The sequence below is a fragment of the Oncorhynchus mykiss genome, chromosome 6 (assembly GCF_057628025.1).
Source record: "Oncorhynchus mykiss isolate SJ-2025 chromosome 6, ASM5762802v1, whole genome shotgun sequence".
NCBI lineage: Eukaryota > Metazoa > Chordata > Actinopteri > Salmoniformes > Salmonidae > Oncorhynchus > Oncorhynchus mykiss.
Window position 1 is genome coordinate 3,963,465 of NC_143027.1, and position 26,291 is coordinate 3,989,755.

At 43.7% G+C, this 26,291-nt stretch overlaps 1 protein-coding gene across 1 annotated transcript in view; it reads right to left on the minus strand.

Moving 5' to 3' along the window:
* cspg4ba (chondroitin sulfate proteoglycan 4ba) overlaps nt 1-26,291 on the minus strand; it is a 56,705-nt gene that overhangs the window by 16,126 nt on the left and 14,288 nt on the right. Inside the window, exons 3-11 of the mRNA XM_036979226.2 lie at nt 20,835-23,881; nt 19,987-20,156; nt 18,431-18,819; nt 16,661-16,852; nt 14,579-14,677; nt 14,164-14,346; nt 13,570-13,746; nt 3,847-4,045; nt 2,910-3,041 (exon numbers count right to left, since the gene is read on the minus strand). Coding sequence (XP_036835121.2) covers nt 2,910-3,041; nt 3,847-4,045; nt 13,570-13,746; nt 14,164-14,346; nt 14,579-14,677; nt 16,661-16,852; nt 18,431-18,819; nt 19,987-20,156; nt 20,835-23,881 — 4,588 coding nt within the window. The remainder of the gene's footprint in view (nt 1-2,909; nt 3,042-3,846; nt 4,046-13,569; nt 13,747-14,163; nt 14,347-14,578; nt 14,678-16,660; nt 16,853-18,430; nt 18,820-19,986; nt 20,157-20,834; nt 23,882-26,291) is intronic.

Consider the following 26,291-nt stretch of genomic DNA (forward strand, 5'->3'; position numbering starts at 1 on the left):
TGCAAGGAGGAATGGGAAAAAATGTCATTCTCTCGATGTGCAAAACTGATAGAGACATACCCCAAGCGACTTACAGATGTAATCGCAGCAAAAGGTGGCACTACAAAGTATTAACTTAAGGGGGCTGAATCATTTTGCACGCCCAATTTTTCAGTTTTTGATTTGTTAAAAAAGTTTGAAATATCCAATAAATGTCGTTCCACTTCATGATTGTGTCCCACTTGTTGTTGATTCTTCACAAAAAAATACAGTTTTATATCTTCATGTTTGAAGCCTGAAATGTGGCAAAAGGTCGCAAAGTTCAAGGGGGCCGAATACTTTCGCAAGGCACTGTATATGAATAAATATATATCTGATTCATCTATTTAGTCATTGCACCAGTTGCGTTTGTTGCCGTTTAAGACGAAGGAGGATGATTTTTGTATTACATTATTTATTATATCATTATACTTATTTTCTATTACAGCATATTATACGACTGTCATTCACATTGCCTTCACCCAGCTCAACGTAACATCGATATATTTAGGCTATTTAGGCTATTACATGATACTCTAATTTTCCCTTGTACCCGTCACGAGGTTGCCTACAACCTACAGCCCATGAATGAACGTTTACAACGTAGGGTCGAGAGAATTGTGAGTAATCCAGGTGAAAGACTGTGACAATAGCGCGTTGTACACTGTTGCCTGCATCTAGCTGCTCTGGGAGTGTAATCATTAGTCCAACAGTTGCAAACAGGAGTTTCTTTTGGACAAAGATGTTCAGCTCAGCTGCATTCGATGCTAGCTAAGTAAGTGGGGGAAAAAATATGTACTACGAAACATAGCTTGCTCTCTCTCTCTCTCTTTCTCTCTTGCCCTTCATTTTGGAAGAAATTAATTTGTTGAAAACTACTGTCTTTCTCTCTCTCTGAGTCAACTATTCACCACATGTTATGCACTGTAGCTGTAGCTTATGCTTTCAGTACTAGATTCATTCTCTGATCCTTTCATTGGCATGTCAGTTTATGCTGCAAAGAGCTCTGATAGGAACTCCCTTCCATCTCATATTTCTCAAATAAACAGTAAACCTGGTTTCAAAAAACCGATAAAGCAACACCTCACAGCACCTATCCCCTATTGGACCAAGATAGTTTGTATGTACTGTATGTGCCTTTAAAAAATGCATGTAGTTCTGTCCTTGAGCTGTTCTTGTCTATTGATGTTCTGTCTATTGATGTTCTGTATAATGTAATTCTGTATTATGTCATTCTGCATTACGTTTCATGTTTTGTGTGGAACCCCAGGAAGAGTAGCTGCTGCTTTTGCAACAGCTAACGGGGATCCTAATAAAATACCAAATAGGCTGGAGGACGTTCTCTGGAAGCTGTCATAATTACTGTGTAAGTCTATGGAAGAGGGTGAGAACCATGAGCCTCCTAGGTTTTGTATTGAAGTCAGTGTACCCAGAGGAGGATGGAAGCTAGCTGTCCTCCGGCTACAGAGTGATGTTGAGGCTACTGTAGACCTTCATTGCAAAACAGTGCGTTTTAAACAATTATTTGGTGAAATGAATAAATGTAGTATAGTTTATCTAAACTTTTTTTAATGTTTCACTTTTTATGAAATTCACTGAGGAAGATCCTCCCTTTTCCTCCTCCGAGGAGCTTCCACTGCCTTTCACATCTCTACCAGTGCATATGGGGGTAGAGGCTAGGAGTCCATTTGTGATTGGCAGAGGTGGAAAAAGTACCCAATTGTCATACTTGAATAAAAGTAAAGACACCCTTAATAGAACATGACTCAAGTAAAAGTGACCCAGTAAAATACTACTTGAGTAAAAGTATACAATTATTTGGTTTCAAACATAGTTAAGCATCAAAAGTAAAACGTAATTGCTAAAATATATTTAGGTATCAAAAGTACAAGTTTGAATCATTTCAAATTCCTTAAATTGAGAAAAATAGACGGCACAATTGTCTTGTTTTTCTTTTTTTAAATGTATGGATAGCCAGGGACACAATCCAACACTCAGACATCATTTTCAAATAAATTATTTGTGTTTGTCCGTCAGATCAGAGGCAGCAGGGATGACCAGGGATGTCATCTTGATAAGTGTTGTAAATTGGACCATTTCCTGTCCTGCTAAGCATTAAAATTGTAACAAATACTTTTGGGTGTCAGGGAAAAATGTATGGAGTAAAAAATACATAATTTTCTTTAGGAATGTTGTGAAGTAAAAGTTATCAAAAAAATAAATAGTGAAGTACAGAAAAACAGTACTACTTAAGTACTTTACACCACTGGCGATTGAGGAAATATAGTAGGCCTATCTATCTATCTATCTATCTATCTATCTATCTATCTATCTATCTATCTATCTATCTATCTCATTCTATCTATCTATCTATCTATCTATCTATCTCATTCTATCTATCTATCTATCTATCTATCTATCTATCTATCTATCTGTCTGTCTGTCTGTCTGTCTGTCTGTCTGTCTGTCTGTCTGTCTGTCTGTCTGTCTGTCTGTCTGTCTGTCTGTCTGTCTGTCTGTCTGTCTGTCTGTCTGTCTGTCTGTCTGTCTGTCTGTCTGTCTGTCTGTCTGTCTGTCTGTCTGTCTGTCTGTCTGTCTATCTATCTATCTATTTATCTATCTATCTATCTATCTATCTATCTACGTCACTCATTGCTTCAAGCCACACCCACCACAACGGGAGCAAACCTTAAAAGTCTGTTCAAGAACGTTTTTTTTTTTTTGGGGGGGGGGGGGGAATGTGTCGTTCAATACAAACCGTTCCGCAACGTAGTAAATGTAAACGTAGTAAACGCACCTCCCGTTGCTAAGGGGAGAGAAGCTACAGAACCTGGTTAAAGGGCAAAGGGTTACCAGGGAGGAGCTATCGAGTTAAGGGAGGAGTTAGTTACCTGGGAACACTTTGAGAGGTCTGTTAATCTCCAGGCTGAGGACCAGGGCGCTGGCTGTGATGCTGAAGATCTGTCGGGGGGCAAAGTTCACTCCGTCGTTCACTTGGAAGTTGAACCCTCCAGACATGGCACCTGTTAGTGGGAACGACACAAATGAAACAAACAGCTCTGATTCCCTTCGGCCCCAAGACAATAAGCTTCAAGGGCCAGTAGTTATCAAGCGTCTCAGAGTAGGAGTAATGGTCCAGGATCAGTCTTGCGTTTTACATCATAATGACTAAGGCTATATAGACAAGGGGGGGGGGGGGGGGGCATGATCCTAGACACCTAGGGAAAAGAAGAAAAAAAATCTATCTTGATTATAAAAGGGTTCTTCGCCTGTCCCCATAGGAGAACCCTTTCCACAGAGGGTTCTACAGGTACTACTATACTACACCCCTCTGGTATCTACTACTACAGTACACCCCTCTGGTATCTACTACTATACTACACCCCTCTGGTATCTACTACTATACTACACCCCTCTGGTATCTACTACTATACTACACCCCTCTGGTATCTACTACTATACTACACCCCTCTGGTATCTACTACTATACTACACCCCTCTGGTATCTACTACTACACCCCTCTGGTATCTACTACTACACCCCTCTGGTATCTACTACTATACTACACCCCTCTGGTATCTACTACTACACCCCTCTGGTATCTACTACTATACTACACCCCTCTGGTATCTACTACTATACTACACCCCTCTGGTATCTACTACTACACCCCTCTGGTATCTACTACTACAGTACACCTCTCTGGTATCTACTACTACAGTACACCCCTCTGGTATCTACTACTACAGTACACCCCTCTGGTATCTACTACTCCATCCAACTCCACTAGAAGACTAAGTTTGTACAGGTTTAGGATCAGGTCTTACCACTGTGGACGAACAGCAGCTGTCCCAGATAGATGTGTTGCAGGGTGAAGTTCAGGATCGGCCTGGTGAGGGCGCTCTTCAGCGCCAGGTGGCCATTAGAGGGCGGAGTCACTATCACCCGCAGCTCCTCAGGGGGTGTGTCCTCATCCTGGGCATCCAGGTCCTCAGAGCGGATCTCTGTGACCGACCCCACCCACACCTGGGGAGACAACCAATCAAATCACTCACAATCTTGAGACAACCAATCAAATCCTTATATCTGTCACTGACACATCCACGCCTTAGGAGACAACCAAATCAAACACATTTAAAGGCCTTATATGTTTTCAACATATTTTTAATTGGTCAATTCCAAAATCCATCTTACTCCCACGTTGTTTAAAAGCCCTCTTCACAACACAACACGTCACAAAGGGCTTGACTGTAACCCAGCCAAGACCCAACTGTTATAGGAAGCAAGTTACTAAGTGAAGCCTGCTTAGTGCACCTAAGTGGTATTTGAAAAACAGCACTAAACAGTAGTAATTAACACTGGAGTGGCCTCTGACTTGTAGTTTGTCTTTTCATGTCAGGACTAAAAACGCTTTTAAAAAAGACAACTCGGGAACTCTGACATTTCTGACTCGGAAACTTGTAGGAAAAATAAATAAGCTCTGCGTTTCCCACTTGGAAAATATCAGAATCAACCGATCCCACATTAAACAAATATATATATATAAAATACTTCAGGTTACACTGTAGTATCCCTCGATCTCGTTTAGTGCTTAGTATATAATGTTGTAGTATACAAGAAAACTTTAGTAACATACTAAGAAATGTTATTCGACAACAGGTTGGTCAAAACAAGCATTTTTTCAGCCCAAAACGTTGTAAAAATTTTTTTTTTAAAAGCCTACGACTCAAAAATGGGCATCTTGGTTTCGGTTCCATCTGATAAATCTATACTCATCCAGTGTCCCAACAGCCCAGCCAGCCAGACAGCCAGCCAGCCAGCCAGCCAGCCAGCCAGCCAGCCAGCCAGCCAGCCAATTCATAAACTTGATCTCCACCGTAAAAAAAAATAAGCATCAAGACATTATCTCCCCTTGCTTTTAGCCTGACATTTGGTCTGGCTAGAAGCTCGGCTCGGCCTCGAACCTATGACCGCAGCGCTGTTGTTTAGCACGCCCTCGTGTACAATTGCTTTATTTTAAAAACATATACATCTCTCTTATCCTCTATCTTGTTAAGTGTGTTCAGGTGTGTTAGCCGCGCCCACTAATTGGCCACACCTGATCTTAATGAGTTCTTGTTTACTTTGAAATGGGTTCTGTTTGAGTAGCCTGAAATGAACAGCGTTGTATGTGTAGTAAAACAATTATAAAGATAAGTCCTCTATCTATCTCTATGGTGTGAATAGACTCAAATGAACAGCGTTGTCTGTAAAACATGTTATTTCAGCTCCATCCTGGTGATGCAGTGAACTGATCCCAGGGACAGAGAAGACTACAGGTTTGAATCTCACTGACGCTGTGCCACAATAGAATAGAACATGAATGCGTTTGCAACGATTCATGTCTAAGGGAAATTCATGTCCGTGTGTCCTGCCTGTCGTTGGTGTTAAAAACAGTTAACCTACAATTAGTTACTTATTTTTTTTCCTCAAGCAAATTAGAATTCTGTGTCCACTTGTGTCCAATGTTCTCAAAACAGAGTCATGTACTTAGTTGTTGTGTAACTCATTTAAAGTATTACCGCTATTTAATTCTAAACAGTGAGTCAAGTGGTTGCAGAGAGCCATCTTGTGGACAACCAAATCAATCACATATTTAAAGGCCTTTTTTGTTTTCAACATCTTTTTAATTGGTTAATTCCAATATCCATCTTACTCCCCACGTTGTTTAAAAGCCCTCTTCACAACACAACACGTCACAAAGGGCTTGACTGTAACCCAGCCAAGACCCAACTGTTATTGGAAGCAAGTTACTAAGTGAAGTGGTATTTGAAAAACAGGCTATCTATCCCCAATACTTACAAGACATTGGTCTGTTGTGAGCCCAGTCTCCGTGTCGAACAGATTAACGGTTTCAACATCAATATTAAACACTACGTTTAAAAATATAGACATATCAACACTAATGTCCCGAGCTACAACATTCCTAGAACCAGGTTCCTAGGTTATATACAGTAGAGAGGTTATATACAGTAGAGAGGTTATATACAGTAGAGAGGCTATATACAGTAGAGAGGCTATATACAGTAAAGGGGCTATATACAGTAGAGGCTATATACAGTAGAGGCTATATACAGTAGAGAGGCTATATACAGTAGAGAGGCTATATACAGCAGAGAGGCTATATACAGTAGAGAGGCTATATACAGTAGAGAGGCTATATACAGTAGAGAGGCTATATACAGCAGAGAGGCTATATACAGTAGAGAGGCTATATACAGTAGAGAGGCTATATACAGTAGAGAGGCTATATACAGTAGAGAGGCTATATACAGTAGAGAGGCTATATATAGTAGAGAGGTTATATACAGTAGAGAGGCTATGTACAGTAGAGAGGCTATATACAGTAGAGAGGCTATATACAGTAGAGAGGCTATATATAGTAGAGAGGTTATATACAGTAGAGAGGCTATGTACAGTAGAGAGGCTATATACAGTAGAGAGGCTATATACAGTATAGAGGCTATATATAGTAGAGAGGTTATATACAGTAGAGAGGCTATGTACAGTAGAGAGGCTATATACAGTAGAGAGGCTATATACAGTAGAGAGGCTATATACAGTAGAGAGGCTATATACAGCAGAGAGGCTATATACAGTAGAGAGGCTATATACAGTAGAGAGGCTATATACAGTAGAGAGGCTATATATAGTAGAGAGGCTATATACAGTAGAGAGGCTATATACAGTAGAGAGGCTATATACAGCAGAGAGGCTATATACAGTAGAGAGGCTATATACAGTAGAGAGGCTATATACAGTAGAGAGGCTATATACAGCAGAGAGGCTATATACAGTAGAGAGGCTATATACAGTAGAGAGGCTATATACAGTAGAGAGGCTATATACAGTAGAGAGGCTATATATAGTAGAGAGGTTATATACAGTAAAGAGGCTATATACAGTAGAGAGGCTATATACAGTAGAGAGGCTATATACAGTAGAGAGGCTATATATAGTAGAGAGGTTATATACAGTAGAGAGGCTATGTACAGTAGAGAGACACAGATCTAAAAGTTAAGTTTATGGTCGAATGGGGGAGTAAATCCCAAACTGAACCCTATTCCCTATATAGTGCACTACTTTTGTGAGAAGAGACCAGGGCCCATAGATTTTTAGTCAAAAGTAGTGCACTATACAGGGAAATATGGTGCCATTTTTTTTTTTCTTCTAATTAGAGGGTCTGAACCAAGACGAGAGCCGAGAGGAATGTGTGGCACTCAGGGTAAAACACATACGAGAACTAAAAGCTCTACTTGTTGGTACTTCAATCACCTTGAACAGCTGGAATTCAGTCCAACTACACATTAGTACAGACACACACACACACACACACACACACACACACACACACACACACACACACACTCAACTGAGCGTGTCACACAGGAAACTGTTGAGGGGAGAACGACGCTAATGGAGAGGCATCAAACACCTGGACACCATTTGATTCCATTCCACCCATTCCGCTCCAGTAATTACCGTGAGCCTGTTCTCCCCCATGAGGGTGCCACCAGCCCCCTGTCTGTAACTAGCGAACAGATGGACAACTGCCAGATGGACAGACAGCTATACTGGCAGACGCCGTGTCTCCGTCCTAAATGGCACCCAAAAACCTTCTATAGTGCACTACTTAAGACCAAGGGAATAGGATTCTATACCAGTCTAACAGGATGCTATACCAGTCTAACAGGATTCTATACCAGTCTAACAGGATGCTATACCAGTCTAATAGGATGCTATACCAGTCTAATAGGATGCTATACCAGTCTAATAGGATAGTATACAAGTCTAATAGGGAATAGGATTCTATACCAGTCTAATAGGATGCTATACCAGTCTAATAGGATGCTATACCAGTCTAATAGGATGCTATACCAGTCTAATAGGATGCTATAACAGTCTAACAGGATGCTATACCAGTCTAACAGGATACTATACCAGTCTAATAGGATGCTATACCAGTCTAATAGGGAATAGGATTCTATACCAGTCTAATAGGATGCTATACCAGTCTAATAGGATGCTATACCAGTCTAACAGGATGCTATACCAGTCTAACAGGATACTATACCAGTCTAATAGGATGCTATACCAGTCTAATAGGATGCTATACCAGTCTAATAGGGAATATGATTCTATACCAGTCTAATAGGATGCTATACCAGTCCTATAGGGAAAAGGATTCTATACCAGTCTAACAGGATTCTATACCAGTCCTATAGGGAATTGTATTCTATACCAGTCTAATGGGATTCTATACCAGTCTAATAGGGAATAGGATTCTATACCAGTCCTATAGGGAATAGGACCAGTCTTATAGGGAATAGGATTCTATATCAGTCTAACAGGATTATATACCAGTCTTATAGGGAATAGGATTCTATACCAGTCAAACAGGATGCTATACCAGTCAAACAGGATGCTATACCAGTCTAATAGGATGCTGTACCAGTCTAATAGGATGCTATACCAGTCTAATAGGATTCTATACCAGTCTAATAGGATGCTGTACCAGTCTAATAGGATGCTATACCAGTCTAATAGGATTCTATACCAGTCTAATAGGATGCTGTACCAGTCTAATAGGATTCTATACCAGTCTAATAGGATGCTATACCAGTCTAATAGGATTCTATACCAGTCTAATAGGATGCTATACCAGTCTAATAGGATTCTATACCAGTCTAACAGGATGCTATACCAGTCTTATAGGGAATAGGATTCTATACCAGTCTAATAGGATGCTATACCAGTCTTATAGGGAATAGGATTCTATACCAGTCCTATAGGGAATAGGTTTCTATACCAGTCTAATAGGATTATATACCAGTCCTATAGGGAATAGGATTCTATACCAGTCTAATAGGATTCTATACCAGTCTAATAGGATTCTATACCAGTCTAATAGGGAATGGGATTCTATACAAGTCATATAGGGAATAGGATGCTATACCAGTCTAATAGGATTCTATACCAGTCTAATAGGATTCTATACCAGTCCTATAGGGAATAGGATTCTATACCAGTCTAATAGGATTCTATACCAGTCTAATAGGATTCTATACCAGTCTAATAGGGAATAGGATTCTGTACCAGTCTAATAGGATTATATACCAGTCTAATAGGATTCTATACCAGTCTAATAGGATGCTATACCAGTCTAATGGGATTCTATACCAGTCTAACAGGATGCTATACCAGTCTAATAGGATGCTATACCAGTCTAATGGGATTCTATACCAGTCTAACAGGATGCTATACCAGTCTAACAGGATGCTATACCAGTCTAATAGGATGCTATACCAGTCTAATAGGATTCTATACCAGTCTAATAGGATTCTATACCAGTCTAATAGGGAATGGGATTCTATACAAGTCATATAGGGAATAGGATGCTATACCAGTCTAATAGGATTCTATACCAGTCCTATAGGGAATAGGATTCTATACCAGTCTAATAGGATTCTATACCAGTCTAATAGGATTCTATACCAGTCTAATAGGGAATAGGATTCTGTACCAGTCTAATAGGATTATATACCAGTCTAATAGGATTCTATACCAGTCCTATAGGGAATAGGATTCTATACCAGTCTAATAGGATTCTATACCAGTCTAATAGGATTCTATACCAGTCTAATAGGGAATAGGATTCTATACAAGTCCTATAGGGAATAGGATGCTATACCAGTCCTATAGGGAATAGGATTCTGTACCAGTCTAATAGGATTCTATACCAGTCCTATAGGGAATAGGATTCTATACAAGTCCTATAGGGAATAGGATGCTATACCAGTCCTATAGGGAATAGGATTCTGTACCAGTCTAATAGGATTCTATACCAGTCCTATAGGGAATAGGATTCTGTACCAGTCTAATAGGATTCTATACCAGTCCTATAGGGAATAGGATTCTATACAAGTCCTATAGGGAATAGGATGCTATACCAGTCCTATAGGTAAAAATATTATATACCAGTCCTATAGGGAATAGGATACTATACCAGTCTTAAAGGGAATAAGATTCTATACCAGTCCTATAGGGAATAGGATTCTGTACCAGTCTAATAGGATTCTATACCAGTCCTATAGGGAATAGGATTATATACCAGTCTAATAGGGAATAAGATGCTATACCAGTCTTATAGGGAATAGGGTTTATTCATATGAATTTATTTATTTTACCCAGACTGTTGCTATGGGGTTTATTTTTAAAATCGGGTTAATTTGCATTGGACTATTTCAACTACACTCTCTTCAGGAAGTTAAACAACTGATTTAACTGACAGTCCATTATTTACTCTCCAGATGTTCTCATCTACTATCCACCTCCTTGATTCACTAAGAACAACTGATTTAACTGACAGTCCATTATTTACTCTCCAGATGTTCTCATCTACTATCCACCTCCTTGATTCACATAGAACAACTGATTTAACTGACAGTCCATTATTTACTCTCCAGATGTTCTCATCTACTATCCACCTCCTTGATTCACATAGAACAACTGATTTAACTGACAGTCCATTATTTACTCTCCAGATGTTCTCATCTACTATCCACCTCCTTGATTCACATAGAACAACTGATTTAACTGACAGTCCATTATTTACTCTCCAGATGTTCTCATCTACTATCCACCTCCTTGATTCACATAGAAACACAATTGTTTCTATTTCCCAACCTTTATAGACTTTATAGACTTGTTCCAGTTCACCCTACTATCCGTTTACAATGTTGTCTTCCCAATGAGTAAAAAAGCTGCTCGGCATCACAGACAGTCTGTTTTGGGATCCTCCTCCACATAGCTGGCATACCTTACCACTAGCCTCCCCCCTCCACCCACGTAGCTGGCATACCTTACCACTAGCCTCCCCCAACCCAGTCCCAACACTGCCTGCCCACATCATGAGGCATATTGACTGACCGCTGCTTAAGTCCCGTTGTCAGAGACGAACTGCCACCCAGCCACCAGTCAATACAAAAAGAACCAGCTTCTGGATCCCAAATGGCACCCTAATCCCTATATAGTACACTACTTTAGACCAGAGCCCTATTCCTTATATAGTGCACTACTTTAGACCAGAGTCCTATTCCCTATATAGTGCACTACTTTAGACCAGAGCCCTATTCCCTATATAGTGCACTACTTTAGACCAGATCCCTATTTCCTATATAGTGGTACTACTTTAGACCAGAGCCCTAATCCCTATATAGTACACGACTTTAGACCAGAGCCCTATTCCCTATATAGTGCACTACTTTAGACCAGAGTCCTATTCCCTATAGAGTGGTACTACTTTAGACCAGAGCCCTATTCCCTATATAGTGCACTACTTTAGACCAGAGTCCTATTCCCTATATAGTGCACTATTTTAGACCAGAGTCCTATTCCCTATATAGTGCACTACTTTTGACATACGACTCTGGTCAAAAGTATAGTGCCATTTGGGACACAGGAAGGGTCGACTAAATATATCTCTATCATCTCACGCCACTTGCCCTGCGAACCCTGTTGGCAGTGATGACTAGAGGACTCACCCTGAGGACCCTGTTGGTCAGTGATGACTAGAGGACTCACCCGAGGACCCTGTTGGCGGTGATGACTAGAGGACTCACCCGAGGACCCTGTTGGTCAGTGAGGACTAGAGGACTCACCCTGAGGACCCTGTTGGTCAGTGATGACTAGAGGACTCACCCTGAGGACCCTGTTGGCGGTGATGACTAGAGGACTCACCCGAGGACCCTGTTGGTCAGTGAGGACTAGAGGACTCACCCTGAGGACCCTGTTGGTCAGTGATGACTAGAGGACTCACCCGAGGACCCTGTTGGTCAGTGATGACTAGAGGACTCACGTTGAGGACCCTGTTGGTCAGTGATGACTAGAGGACTCACCCTGAGAACCCTGTTGGACTCACCCTGAGAACCCTGTTGGTCAGTGATGACTAGAGGACTCACCCTGAGGACCCTGTTGGTCAGTGATGACTAGAGGACTCACCCTGATAACCCTGTTGGTCAGTGATGACTAGAGGACTCACCCTGAGAACCCTGTTGGTCAGTGATGACTAGAGGACTCACCTGAGAAACCTGTTGGTCAGTGATGACTAGCGGACACACCCTGAGAACCCTGTTGGCAGTGATGACTAGAGGACTCACCCCGAGGACCCTGTTGGTCAGTGATGACTAGAGGACTCACCTGAGAACCCTGTTGGTCAGTGATGACTAGAGGACTCAGCCTGAGGACCCTGTTGGTCAGTGATGACTAGCGGACTCACCCTGAGAACCCTGTTGGTCAGTGATGACTAGAGGACTCACCCTGAGGACCCTGTTGGTCAGTGATGACTAGAGGACTCACCCTGAGAACCCTGTTGGTCAGTGATGCCTAGAGGACTCACCCCGAGGACCCTGTTGGTCAGTGAGGACTAGAGGACTCACCCCGAGGACCCTGTTGGTCAGTGAGGACTAGAGGACTCACCCTGAGGACCCTGTTAGTCAGTGATGACTAGAGGATTCACCCTGAGAACCCTGTTGGTCAGTGATGACTAGAGGACTCACCCTGAGAACCCTGTTGGTCAGTGATGACTAGAGGACTCACCTGAGAAACCTGTTGGTCAGTGAAGACTAGCGGACTCACCCTGAGAACCCTGTTGGCGGTGATGACTAGAGGACTCACCCCGAGGACCCTGTTGGTCAGTGATGACTAGAGGACTCACCCCGAGGACCCTGTTGGTCAGTGATGACTAGAGGACTCACCTGAGAAACCTGTTGGTCAGTGATGACTAGCGGACATACCCTGAGAACCCTGTTGGCGGTGATGACTATAGGACTCACCCCGAGGACCCTGTTGGTCAGTGATGACTAGAGGACTCACCCTGAGAACCCTGTTGGTCAGTGATGACTAGAGGACTCACCCTGAGGACCCTGTTGGTCAGTGAGGACTAGAGGACTCACCCTGAGGACCCTGTTGGTCAGTGATGACTAGAGGATTCACCCTGAGAACCCTGTTGGTCAGTGATGACTAGAGGACTCACCCTGAGAACCCTGTTGGTCAGTGATGACTAGAGGACTCACCCTGAGAACCCTGTTGGTCAGTGATGACTAGAGGACTCACCTGAGAAACCTGTTGGTCAGTGAAGACTAGCGGACTCACCCTGAGAACCCTGTTGGCGGTGATGACTAGAGGACTCACCCCGAGGACCCTGTTGGTCAGTGATGACTAGAGGACTCACCCTGAGAACCCTGTTGGTCAGTGATGACTAGAGGACTCACCCTGAGGACCCTGTTGGTCAGTGAGGACTAGAGGACTCACCCTGAGAACCCTGTTGGTCAGTGAGGACTAGAGGACTCACCCTGAGAACCCTGTTGGGCAGTGAGGACTAGAGGACTCACCCTGAGAACCCTGTTGGTCAGTGAGGACTAGAGGACTCACCCTGAGAACCCTGTTGGTCAGTGAGGACTAGAGGACTCACCCTGAGGACCCTGTTGGTCAGTGAGGACTAGAGGACTCACCCTGAGAACCCTGTTGGCAGTGATGACTGGATGCTGGTCGTTGACGGCTGTGACCTGGATGTACACGATACAGGGAGAGCTCTGTTTCCTCAGGCCTGTGTCGTTGGCCACCACAGTGAAGTTGTCTTCTAACGTCTCACTGCTGTCATGTATGTAGTAGATTAACTCCTGCTCCACCTAGAGGGGGGCATGAGGGTCAAAATGGAGTCAAACTTTGATTTGAAATGTTACTTTAATGTAAGGTGTCTTTTGAGTGTCTATAAAAGAATCATGGATGTGAAGAAGTTAGAGGTAACATTTTACTTAAGTCATACAGGTATAATGCATTATGACGCTGCCATAATGCATTATAAGACTTGTTACAAATGTCTATGAACTGCTTATAATGTGGTATTAGATCATCTCGAGTAATCAATCTAAACCAAGGATCCTGAGGAACTTATATAGTATAGTTTGTGGTTGTGTAGAAATGTATATTCTTGTCTGATATCATCCGAAAATATATCGAAATATGAAAAAAAATCTTTGTAGAATTACATATACAGTATTTGAATGTGTCCTTCTTCAACATGACAAAAAGAGAGAATAACACACCTGGCGTCTGGTGAAAGTCAGCACAGGAACACCGGGGTAACGTGAATGTTCAATATATCCGTTCTGCGGCGGCTCAGTCAAACTGTATAGGAAGTTGAGGCCAGAGAAGTGTCGGTTGGTGACCCTGAGCACTTCCTGTGTCAAGGCCTTGGCCCCGCCCTCTCTCAGGGTGAAATTGGACACCTGTAGTGGTAGAAGTAATAGCATTTATTGGAAGCCCGCAGTCATAGATGAATTATACACTAATTTACAAACGTACATAAAAATGTATGATAGCACAATAATCCTACAACAACAAAACAATACAATGATTATACAACAATACAATAATTATACAACAAAACAATAATTCTACAACAAAACAATAATTCTACAATAACAAAACAATCATTCTACAATAACAAAACAAGAATACCTGGAGAGGGATGAGGCGGGGGATTATGTCCACGGATATCCTGATACCGTTGACCTCTGTGACACCGTTAGAGACGTCCAATAGGAATGTGTCGTTGACCTAAACAGGAAGAAGAGAGTAAAATTCCTGTCAATTCAAGAAATACACCGAAATTACAATGCTTTTCAAATTAAGAAAAATTGGAATTGGAATTTTGTTTACTTCCTGAATTGACCCCAACCCTGTAAAGACCAGTGCAGTGGCCTGGGGTGGTCTGGTCTAGTCTAATGGATAGTACCCTCACCCTTCTGAGACACACCGCTCTCCCTACTTCCCTGCCTCTGTCTGTCTTGGTTCCAGGGTCTGTCTGTCTTGGTAGTAGAAGACCTGGCCAGGGTCTGTCTGTCTTGTTAGTAGAAGAACTGGCTAGGGTCTGTCTGTCTTGGTTCCAGGGTCTGTCTGTCTTGGTAGTAGAAGACCTGGCCAGGGTCTGTCTGTCTTGTTATTGGAAGAACTGGCTAGGGTCTGTCTGTCTTGGTTCCAGGGTCTGTCTGTCTTGGTAGTAGAAGACCTGGCCAGGGTCTGTCTGTCTTGTTAGTAGAAGAATTGGCTAGGGTCTGTGTCTTGGTTCCAGGGTTTGTCTGTCTTGGTAGTAGAAGACCTGGCCAGGGTCTGTCTGTCTTGGTAGTAGAAGACCTGGCCAGGGTCTGTCTGTCTTGGTAGTAGAAGACCTGGCCAGGGTCTGTCTGTCTTGGTAGTAGAAGACCTGGCCAGGGTCTGTCTGTCTTGGTAGTAGAAGACCTGGCCAGGGTCTGTCTGTCTTGGTAGTAGAAGACCTGGCCAGGGTCTGTCTGTCTTGGTAGTATAAGACCTGGCCAGGGTCTGTCTGTCTTGGTTCCAGGGTCTGTCTGTCTTGGTTCCAGGGTCTGTCTGTCTTGGTAGTATAAGACCTGGCCAGGGTCTGTCTCTTGGTTCCAGGGTCTGTCTGTCTTGGTAGTAGAAGACCTGGCCAGGGTCTGTCTGTCTTGGTAGTAGAAGACCTGGCCAGGGTCTGTCTGTCTTGGTTCCAGGGTCTGTTTGTCTTGGTTCCAGGGTCTGTCTGTCTTGGTAGTATAAGACCTGGCCAGGGTCTGTGTCTTGGTTCCAGGGTCTGTCTGTCTTGGTAGTATAAGACCTGGCCAGGGTCTGTGTCTTGGTTCCAGGGTCTGTCTGTCTTGGTAGTATAAGACCTGGCCAGGGTCTGTCTGTCTTGGTAGTATAAGACCTGGCCAGGGTCTGTGTCTTGGTGCCAGGGTCTGTCTGTCTTGGTAGTATAAGACCTGGCCAGGGTCTGTGTCTTGGTTCCAGGGTCTGTCTGTCTTGGTAGTAGAAGACCTGGCCAGGGTCTGTCTGTCTTGGTAGTAGAAGACCTGGCCAGGGTCTGTGTCTTGGTTCCAGGGTCTGTCTGTCTTGGTAGTATAAGACCTGGCTAGGGTCTGTGTCTTGGTTCCAGGGTCTGTCTGTCTTGGTAGTAGAAGACCTGGCCAGGGTCTGTGTCTTGGTTCCAGGGTCTGTCTGTCTTGGTAGTAGAAGACCTGGCCAGGGTCTGTCTGTCTTGGTAGTAGAAGACCTGGCCAGGGTCTGTGTCTTGGTTCCAGGGTCTGTCTGTCTTGGTAGTAGAAGACCTGGCCAGGGTCTGTGTCTTGGTTCCAGGGTCTGTCTGTCTTGGTAGTAGAAGACCTGGCCAGGGTCTGTGTCTTGGTTCCAGGGTCTGTCTGTCTTGGTAGTAGAAGACCTGGCCAGGGTCTGTGTCTTGGTTCCAGGGTCTGTCTGTCTTGGTAGTAGAAGACCTGGCCAGGGTCTGTGTCTTGGTTCCAGGGTCTGTCTGTCTTGGTAGTAGAAGACCTGGCCAGGGTCTGTCTGTCTTGGTAGTAGAAGACCTGGCCAGGGTCTGTGTCTTGGTTCCAGGGTCTGTCTGTCTTGGTAGTAGAAGACCTGGCCAGGGTCTGTCTGCATGTCAGCCCTCACCCTTCTGACACACATTGTCTTCTTTACTTTCCTGTCTTTCTGTCTCTAAACATTCAAGGTAAAATACAGAAGAACAAAAAGTCAAGTCCAGTAGACCTGGCTGGGGGTCGTCTGCATGTACTGGATGTTGCCAGCGTTGACGTCTTCCTGGGAGAAGGTCTGGACGGGGATCTGTTCAGTTCCAACATACTGCTCCTCAGCCTCCACGAAGCGCCGCAGGAACCCGTGAAGCGGAGCCACCTTCACTGTAAATACAATCTCAGATGGCAGGTTGTCCTCGTGGGTCACCTGGAACAGAGAGAGAGACAGACAGAGGTTGGAGGCTAGTCACAGTGGACAGAGGCTATATACTGTCAAGTATGCCCGTGTCCCAAATGGCACCCTAGTCCCTAATATAGTGCACTACTTTTGACCGAGGCCCCCCATAGGGAATAGGGTGCCTTTTGGGATACAACCTCTGAGATGTTTGGTGTCTAAAGAGGTTAGTTGACGTTTGGTGTATCACTTGGCATCGTGTTTGACGTGTTACTTGACTGAAGCTCAGGAGTTAGAATAAATACTGTACCGGAATCCTGAAGGACTTGAACCAATACTGACATATATGCAGATAACATGACAAAACTGTGTAGAAATATTGCTAAACAAAACACAAATATATTCTAATCTACGTCAATCACTAACACATTCCCAACCCAGTTACTCATTCAATCATGAATTTATTCATTCACCCATCCATTCATCCATCCAATCATTCATCCATCCATCCATCCAATCACTCATTAATCCATCCAATCATTCATTCATCCATCTATCCATACATCCATCCACCCTTCCTTCCATCCATCCATCAAATCATTCATACATTCATCCATCCAATCATTCATCCATCCATCCATCAGCCCACCCAGTCAATCATACATCCACCCAATAATGAATTCATCTATCCAATCATTCATCCATCCATACATCCAATCTTTCATCCATCCACCCATCCAATCATTCATATATCCATCCAATCATCCATCCACCCATCCAATCATTCATACATCCATCCATCCAATCATTCAGCCATCCATCCAATCATTCATCCAATCATTCATTCATCCATCCATCCAACCAGCCAGTCATTCATACATCCACCCAATAAATCCTTCTTTGATTCATCCATCTATCCAATCATTCATCCATCCATCCAATCCATCCATCCATCCACCCATCCAATAATTCATCCATCCACCCTTCCATCCATTCATCAAATCATTCATTCATACATCCAATCATTCATCCATCCATCCAATCATTCATCCATCCAATCATCCATCCACCCACCCATCCAATCATTCATACATCCATCCATCCAATCATTCATACATCCATCCATCCAATCATTCAGCCATCCATCCAATCATTCATCCAATCATTCATTCATCCATCCATCCAACCAGCCAGTCATTCATACATCCACCCAATAAATCCTTCATTGATTCATCCATCTATCCAATCATTCATCCATCCATCCAATCCATCCATCCACCCATCCATCCACCCATCCAATAATTCATCCATCCACCCTTCCATCCATTCATCAAATCATTCATTCATACATCCAATCATTCATCCATCCATCCAATCATTCATCCATCCAATCATCCATCCACCCACCCATCCAATCATTCATACATCCATCCATCCAATCATTCATCCATCCATCCACCCACCCAGTCATTCATACATCCACCCACCCACCCAATCATTCATCCATCCACCCACCCAGTCATTCATACATCCATCCATCCAATCATATATCCATACAATCATTCAGCCAATCAATCATCCATTCATCCCCAACCCAAACAACATACATACCTCCAGTCTACTCCCGTCAATCTTCACAGGTTTGCTCTCCTCCACTAGTAAGGTGTTGTTGTGCTGGAGGATAGGGGGCCTCTGATGGCTCTCCAGGTAAGCCTTAATGTTGATTCTGGCATTCAGGGCGTGACCTTTAGCCTTAACCGTGACACTGAACCAATCCGCCAGGTTCTTGCTGTCATCATGACGATACGAGACGAGGCCCTTCTTCAGGTCGTGCTGTGTAAACTCCACTGAGATGTTTCCGTGGCGATACAGCCAGCCGTTCTTAGGAGGCTCGGACACCTTGTAGGTGACTTCGCTGTCATCGCGGACATTGAGGTTCGTGAGGACGCTGAAGTTACCGGTGGTTAAGGTCACTTCCTTTCCCTTCTGGACCAACAGACCTGTGAATGGATTAATTAATTAATTCATGGATGAATCAATGAATAAATGGGTGGATGAATGAATAGATGGATGAATTAACAAAATAAATTAATGAAAAAAAAAGAGTTGCCACAGCCATCTCATTACAACAACACACAGAAACAATAATTGAGGATGACAAAAAAAATGAATCGTAGTGGGGGGGGGGAAAAACACAATCACATCAACAGACATTTTCACAGTGGTCTTTGTTCACACAAGGGCAAAATAATGGGCAGCTTAAGCAAGACTGACTACACTCCAAAGGCATTTTACATAATCATTCAATTGACTCTTCGCTAAGCCCCGCTGCAGATTCTTTGGCAACCAATCGCAACGCTCCAATGGATAGCAACCGTTGTCGGGTCCGACATCTCGGACAACAACAGAGTTTTAATCTCATGAAAGACAGTGAGGGTTATGGCAACAACAGAGTTTTAATCTCATGAAAGACAGTGAGGGTTATGGCAACAACAGAGTTTTAATCTCATGAAAGACAGTGAGGGTTATGGCAACAACAGAGTTTTCAAAAAAATTAATGTTTTCACGGCTAAATAACAGAACAGTACACCTGGAGTACTTCTGAAATGTAGGAGAAATGTTGAAGTATTTTTCAAATCCAAAATGTTACTATTGTTACATTGTTTGCTAGCTCAGCTGGTTAGCAAGCTCTCATTGAGCATCAAATGTTGCTAAAGATAGCTAGCTAGCCACATAATATAACTTGTTTTTCTCAAGATATATGTTAGCTAGTTAAATTAGCTATGTTATGAATACAACTCCCCATCTGCTGTTGACATCAGGATACGAATCGAGACCACTAGTTAGCTCCAAAAAGGGTTATAGAATTGACTTCATGCTGACAGCCATTCAGTGTCTAACTACACTATAAATTTGACCAGGTTCCCGTGAACAAATTGTAATGACAACATACCCAAGAGTGTAGTCTGTATTAATGTTCACTGTGTATTAGAAACACAGTTTGAGATCATTGCGAGGGGATTTGGCCAGTGGGTTGTATAGGGAATCGGGCTTCCCGGGAAAAATGTTGTCCTAGGTTGTAACAATTACCAAAGGGGGTTGGGGCTTAGCGAAAGGGTCCATTGGAAAATACTCTGCATATAACATATTATAATATACACACATACCTGTGTTGTTGCCGAGGCTCAGGAAAGGGTCGTGGGCGCTGACGTCCAGCAGAGTGGAGACTAAGTGTTTCCCGTCGGACACGAAGAGCACGAAGCGTCCGGAGTTCACGCCTCGATGGAGGAACAACACTCTCTTCTCTTCCAGCTCCTTCTGGGTGAACTGGAACAGCCTGGAGGTCAGAGGTCAGGAAAGTTTAATAAAGTGTCACTCCACACAATACAACAAAACAGTTGTATTCTGTAGTCCAGTGGTTGTAGCCCAGACGTCCCAGAAGTCACAGTAATTTGTTGTAGCCCTGCTGAGTTCTCCTGATTCATCTAGTCAAGGGCTTGATGATTAGTTGACAAGTTGAATCAGCTGTGGAATAGTTACATGGAACATCTGGGAGTCCCAGAGGAGAGAGGTGAAAACCTTGGTGTGGTCCACAACACTAACACACCAGATGGTCTTAAGGTACAGAGCCTAGCCTCATCAATTTGACAAGACAAGATTAAAGAGTAAAAGACAAGATTAAAAACAATGTTGTGGACCACCAATGGATTTAATTTTACCTTTATTTAACTAGGCATCAAGCCCTTGTCAGTTAAGAACAAATTCTTATTTTCAATGATGGCCTAGGAACAGTGGGTTGGCACAACTGCCTGTTCAGGGGCAGAAAGACAGATTTGTACCTTGTCAGCTTGGGGATTTGAACTTGCAACCTTCCGGTTACTAGTCCAATGCGCTAACCACTAGGCTACCCTGCCGCCCCAAGGGCATAGGTTTGAGACAATATAAAACATCCATAGACAGTCAAAATACATTATATCATTAATATGTACAAAAAACAAAACAAAAGAGAAAGTACCTGTGAGAGGTGTCGTTCACCAGAACCAGGTCTCCCATTGGGATTCCCCGGCGCGTGTAGACCAACTGCCCGTCGCTGAAGTCCGAGTCTGCGTCATGGTAACAGAGATCGTCCAGGGTGAGCAACCGCTGCCCATCCCTCACCACGTGGAAAACTTTATCGACAACGCGCACCGGCTTTTCGTCGTTAACTAGCTGGATGGAGATGTTAAACGTCCCTTCTTTGGATCCGACTTCCTCGTCCGTGACGGAGGATTTGGACTCCTGACTAGTGGAGGCTATGAATGTGAACTGATCCTGAGTGGTCTCTGTGTCGTCGTGAATGTACATGACGCGCTCCTCCAAGAGATCCTGGTTGCTGAACGTTAGGATGTTGTTGTAACTGGCGTTAGAGTTGGACAGGTTGATGCGTGCTAGCTTCCCATGTTTAGGGCTACTTGTAACGGTGTAGTACAACTCCTTGGTGCTAAGAGTCTCTGCAAACAACTCGTCTTTTGTGATGAGTTTACTCTCTCCCTCCATTATAGATAGTTTGTAATTTCTTATAAATACGCTGTTGACGTCAGCTTTTATTGAGATCTGGAAATCGTAACTTTGTGATTGAGCATGCTTGGAGAACACTTGGAATTTAAACGTGTCACTTGTGTCTTCGTATGGTCTGTCGACCAGTTCGTATAGAACCTTTAGATCAGTGACATTTCTTTGGCTGAAAGTTGAATTTTTCTTCAATAACTCGTGAACAAGGAGAAGTTGTCCTTTCTTCGGCGAGGAGAGAACTCTGAAGTGAAGATCATCCTCGGATAGTGTCACAATGTCCACTGTGGCATAAAGATACTGTGAGTCCAACGTCACTTTCCGAACTTTATTAATATCGGCCATTACGTTCCTGACTAGGTTATAATGTACCCACTTCACTGTGACTGGAAAGACCAGTTCAGTGTCAACTCTTCCTGCTACTGTGACCTTGCATTTGAAGTAATCCGTAGCAGTGGCAGTCTGGATTTCTTGGAAAGTGCTGAGGTACCGAAGGCGTTCTTTCTCCAGCAGCCTTTGAGAGAAAGAACCGGTGGGCTTCCATTCTCCGCTGGAGTGAAGCCTCTGCAGCTCACCATACTGAGGTGGCTTGACGACATCATATCGGATGTCCACCACTTGATTCACGGCATTGGTCTGAATGGCCAGTTGCTTGTTACTGATCACAGCTACCTCACCTTGAATGATCTCAAGCCCAGTGTTGTTGGCGATCTTATACTCCAAACCTATGGCCATGATCCTCAGAACCACCGTGTTGCTCACCTTGTCTCCATCACTGACCCTCAGCACGATCCTGGAGTTCCTCACCCCAGTGTGGACATAGTTCACCTTCCCTTCCTCCAGATCAGAATGGGAGAACGTGGTCACTGCAGTGTCGGGGTTATCTCCCACCTCCAGATAACCAGCGTCAGGGTTCAGGTTCCCCAGGATGGAGAAGACCAGGTCAGTGTGGTTGCTGTCAATGTCTGTGGCTTTCAACACCTCTTTGGTTAGGAGTTTTCTAGAATTCTCCAACAGGACGAAAAGGTTCCCTTGGGGCAGGCTGAGCTCTGGGGCGTCATTGGTGGGGGTCACTGTGATGTTGTAGCGGTACCTTCTCGTCCCCTGCAGGTATGTGGGAACCTCCTTCCTGGAGGAAGAGAATATAGAGAAAGTGAAAAAGTCTTCTGGGTCCTCTGATCCTCCGTGGATGTACATCACCCTGCCGTGCCACAGGTCCAGCATGCTAAAGATGTTCTCCTCTTGGTCCTGGTCCACATCCAATCGTATCTGACCGTGCACCGGCTGCTCCTGGATCCGGAACATGATCTGAGACTGGCGTACCCCAAGCTTCTTGAAGTCCAGGAGCACCTTGATGTGCTTGGACTCTAGTGACCCACGCCCACCCTCTGAGACTACAAGGTTCCTGAGCAGCACGAAATTGGCCCCGTACTTCTTGTCCAGCCCCCTGGCCAGAGTGAACATAGGGAATTCTGGGGTAGGGGTGACCGAAGTGGGATCGAACCGGGAGTTGGGGACAGTCGGGATAGTAGTTGGACCCATCGTGGTCGAGGGCTCTGGTTCTTTCTCCGGCTCGCAGCCCACTGATATATCTTTAGTGACTACAGCATTAGGCAGACCCATCATGACCCCATTGACTTTCATGTCCTTCAGGCAGCCCTTAAAAGAACCTCCTCGGACTCTGTTTCCCAACACAGACACCAGACCCATCTTCCTGACTTCTGAACGTGTGCTGTCATCAATGCCCCCCACAAACAGCGACCCTCTTAACTGAAGTCCCTTGGAGCGAGAGCTGATGCTAGTCTTCACCGTCTCCTTGTCCACTGTCAGCTGTAGGGTCTTGGGGGTAAAGAACATCTTCACTGAATGCCAGTTCCTGTCATTGACAAAGGTGAGGGATTTAAGTTCTGTCTTGGTGCCTCCTTTACCCACGATGGCCACCAGCAGCCCCTCTTGGATTTCAACTGCCACAAAGTCCCCTTGTCTGGCCGAGTTGTACAAGACAATCCCCTCTTTAGCCGATGTGTGAACCACACACTCAAACAGCGCCTCTTGCTGGTTGTGGGAGACGTTCCAGGGTGGCAGGGAGACATACGCTCTTGAACTAAAGAAACTAACAGGATCCTCCTCGCCGGCAAAGAACTGGGGACTACAGCCCAAAGAAACCTCATAGACACTCTTGAATCCAGCGTACGGTCTCAGGGACGATAACATGTTGTTCTCGTTGAAAACAGCCTGATCCACACACCCCCTGAATCCTGTTAGGTCATTGGGTAGGTAGAGCTTGTCCAGGCCTCCAGACCCGCCGACGTACAGCCCATCCTGGATGGTAAGATCCTGCTTCTGAGACCAGTGCCCAGGCATCCTGAGGCTGGTGTGGGAGTACTGGTCCATAGTTAGGGTGACATTATGGCGGTCGTGGAGGAGCTCAGCAGTGTGCCAGGCCAGGTCGTTTAGTTGGGTGCTGCTCTCTGATCTCAGCAACCGCTCACCAGAGCCCAGGTCCAGCTTCACCTGAACATAGGAAGGAAGAAGAGAATTATATCTCACTATAAACTGGAGTTTTAAACTTAAACATTTACTGTCAAAAACCTAACCCAACCATTAAGCCTAATCGTAACCAATTGGAATTACTTGCCTATACATAATCACCCACATTTATTTCCTAAACTTAACCAATCACATTTGTTGCCTTGAGATAGAGCTGCCCTTAGGACTAAGAACAAGACTGAACAACACATCTCCACTGAGCCAGATACACATTGTGTTTAGTCACTGTCACTAACATTGCATAACTACATTACTATTTAGTAATATGTATACTTTATTGAGAAAAAATATCCCTTTTCATTTCGTTTCTATTCATTCTTAGCATTTAAATAAGAACGTATTAAATTTTACTGTATATCCCATCAGAGACATTCTCAGCATCAGCTGGATATAGGGAATAACCACCCTGACACGTGTTATCCTCGTGTGATCACGAATACATTTCCTGTTTATGATGTCACCTGCAGTTAAAACAGACGCTTTGTTTCCGTCTGCAAGCAGGAAGACCCCTATTATCTTTGTCCCTGTCTCTGTGCCAAATGGCACCCTATTCCCTATTTAGTGCACTACTTTGGATCAGGGCCTATAGTAGGACACTACTTTTGACCAGGGCCCATAGTAGTGCACTACTTTTCGACCAGGGCCCATAGTAGTGCACTACTTTTCGACCAGGGCCTATAGTAGTGCACTACTTTGGACCAGGGCCTATAGTAGTGCACTACTTTGGACCAGGGCCTATAGTAGTGCACTACTTTGGACCAGGGCCTATAGTAGTGCACTACTTTTGACCAGGGCCCATAGTAGTGCACTCCTTTTGAACAGGGCCTATAGTAGGACACTACTTTTGACCAGGGCCTATAGTAGTGCACTACTTTTGACCAGGACCTATAGTAGTGCACTACCACTATATAGGGAATAGGGTCCCATTTGGGCCGCCGTCTGCGTCTCTATGGAGCTCTGCATCGGCAGGAAATGGCCTGTCAAGGCTTGCTACTGTCCCAGCTATACAAGCAGCGTTTCAAGACAACCACAACAGCAATGCTAATCTCTAAAACTGATTCGGAAAGAGACCTCAAGCCTGAGAACAAGTCGAAAGAGGAAAAAGAAAGAAAAAAACTTTTGTGATTTTGTTGTCCTAAGGATGAGCAGTTTTCATCCAGTTTTCTTGCTTCCACACACAACAGAAAATCCACGCAGTGCATTTGTCAGCGCATCTTAAAATTTCACTCCCACACACGAAAAGAAAAGTGTAGCCCGGGGACACGTTTTCCCAGTCGCAAGGATTTCTCACGTTTCTTTCTGTTGAACACGTCTGACTGCGTCACAAAAAGGTCTATCTGTCACCTCGCTTGTTTTTTTTGTGATTTCATTACAAAACCTTTAGTGAGAAGCTTAAGTTTAACCGACATCTTCAAGCAACAAATGTATTTCCTTATTACAGCTCTGTCAGCACGGCACAGCTCACGCTCTCTCCTGGCCCAGAAATAGTGAGGCCAGACCACCATGCTTGCAACATAAACCCTTGTAACCTACAACCCGAGCTAAGACTTTCGAGGTGGGCTCTATTTTTAACCATAACAGAGATTGCAGACAGTAACGGAAACCAGAAACTGCTGTGTTCCTCTATGTCTTATTGAACAAATTGCAAAGCCAGTATAATTTCTGTGTTGTAGTTTGTAGAAGGGATTGCGGTAATATAAACCAGTAATATAAACCAGTAATATAAACCAGTAATATAAACCAGTAATATAAACCAGTAATATAAACCAGTAATATAAACCAGTAATACAACCAGAAGCAGAAACTAGATTCCGAAGTCAGTTCATTAATCACTGAGTATTACAGAGCCTTCAGAAAGTATTCATACCCCTTAACTTATTCCACATTTTAGACATTTTGGAAAATTAAATACAGACATATCTCATTTACATAATTATTCACACCCCTGAGTAAATAAATTGTAGAAGCACTTTTGGCGGCGATTACAGCTGTGAGTGTTTCTGGGTAAGTCTAAGGGCTTTCCACACCTGGATTGTGCAACATTTGCCAATTATTATTTTCTAAATTCTTCAAGCTCTGTCAAATTGGTTGTTGATCATTGCTAGACAACCATTTTCAGGTCTTGTTAAAGATTTTCAAGCTGATTTAAATCAAAACTGTAACTCGGCCATTCAGGAACATTCACTGTTTTCTTGGTAAGTAACTCCAGTGTAGATTTTTATCTTTGTGGGTTAGATTCAACCAGGTCTTTCTGTAGGTTTTGTATGTTCTCTATAGTTATGTACTTGAAAATGTATAAATTGACCAACTCGGCACATTTGGGCAAACTCCTGTCAGACTTGATACAAAATATTGTGTAGCGATGTAATTCTTC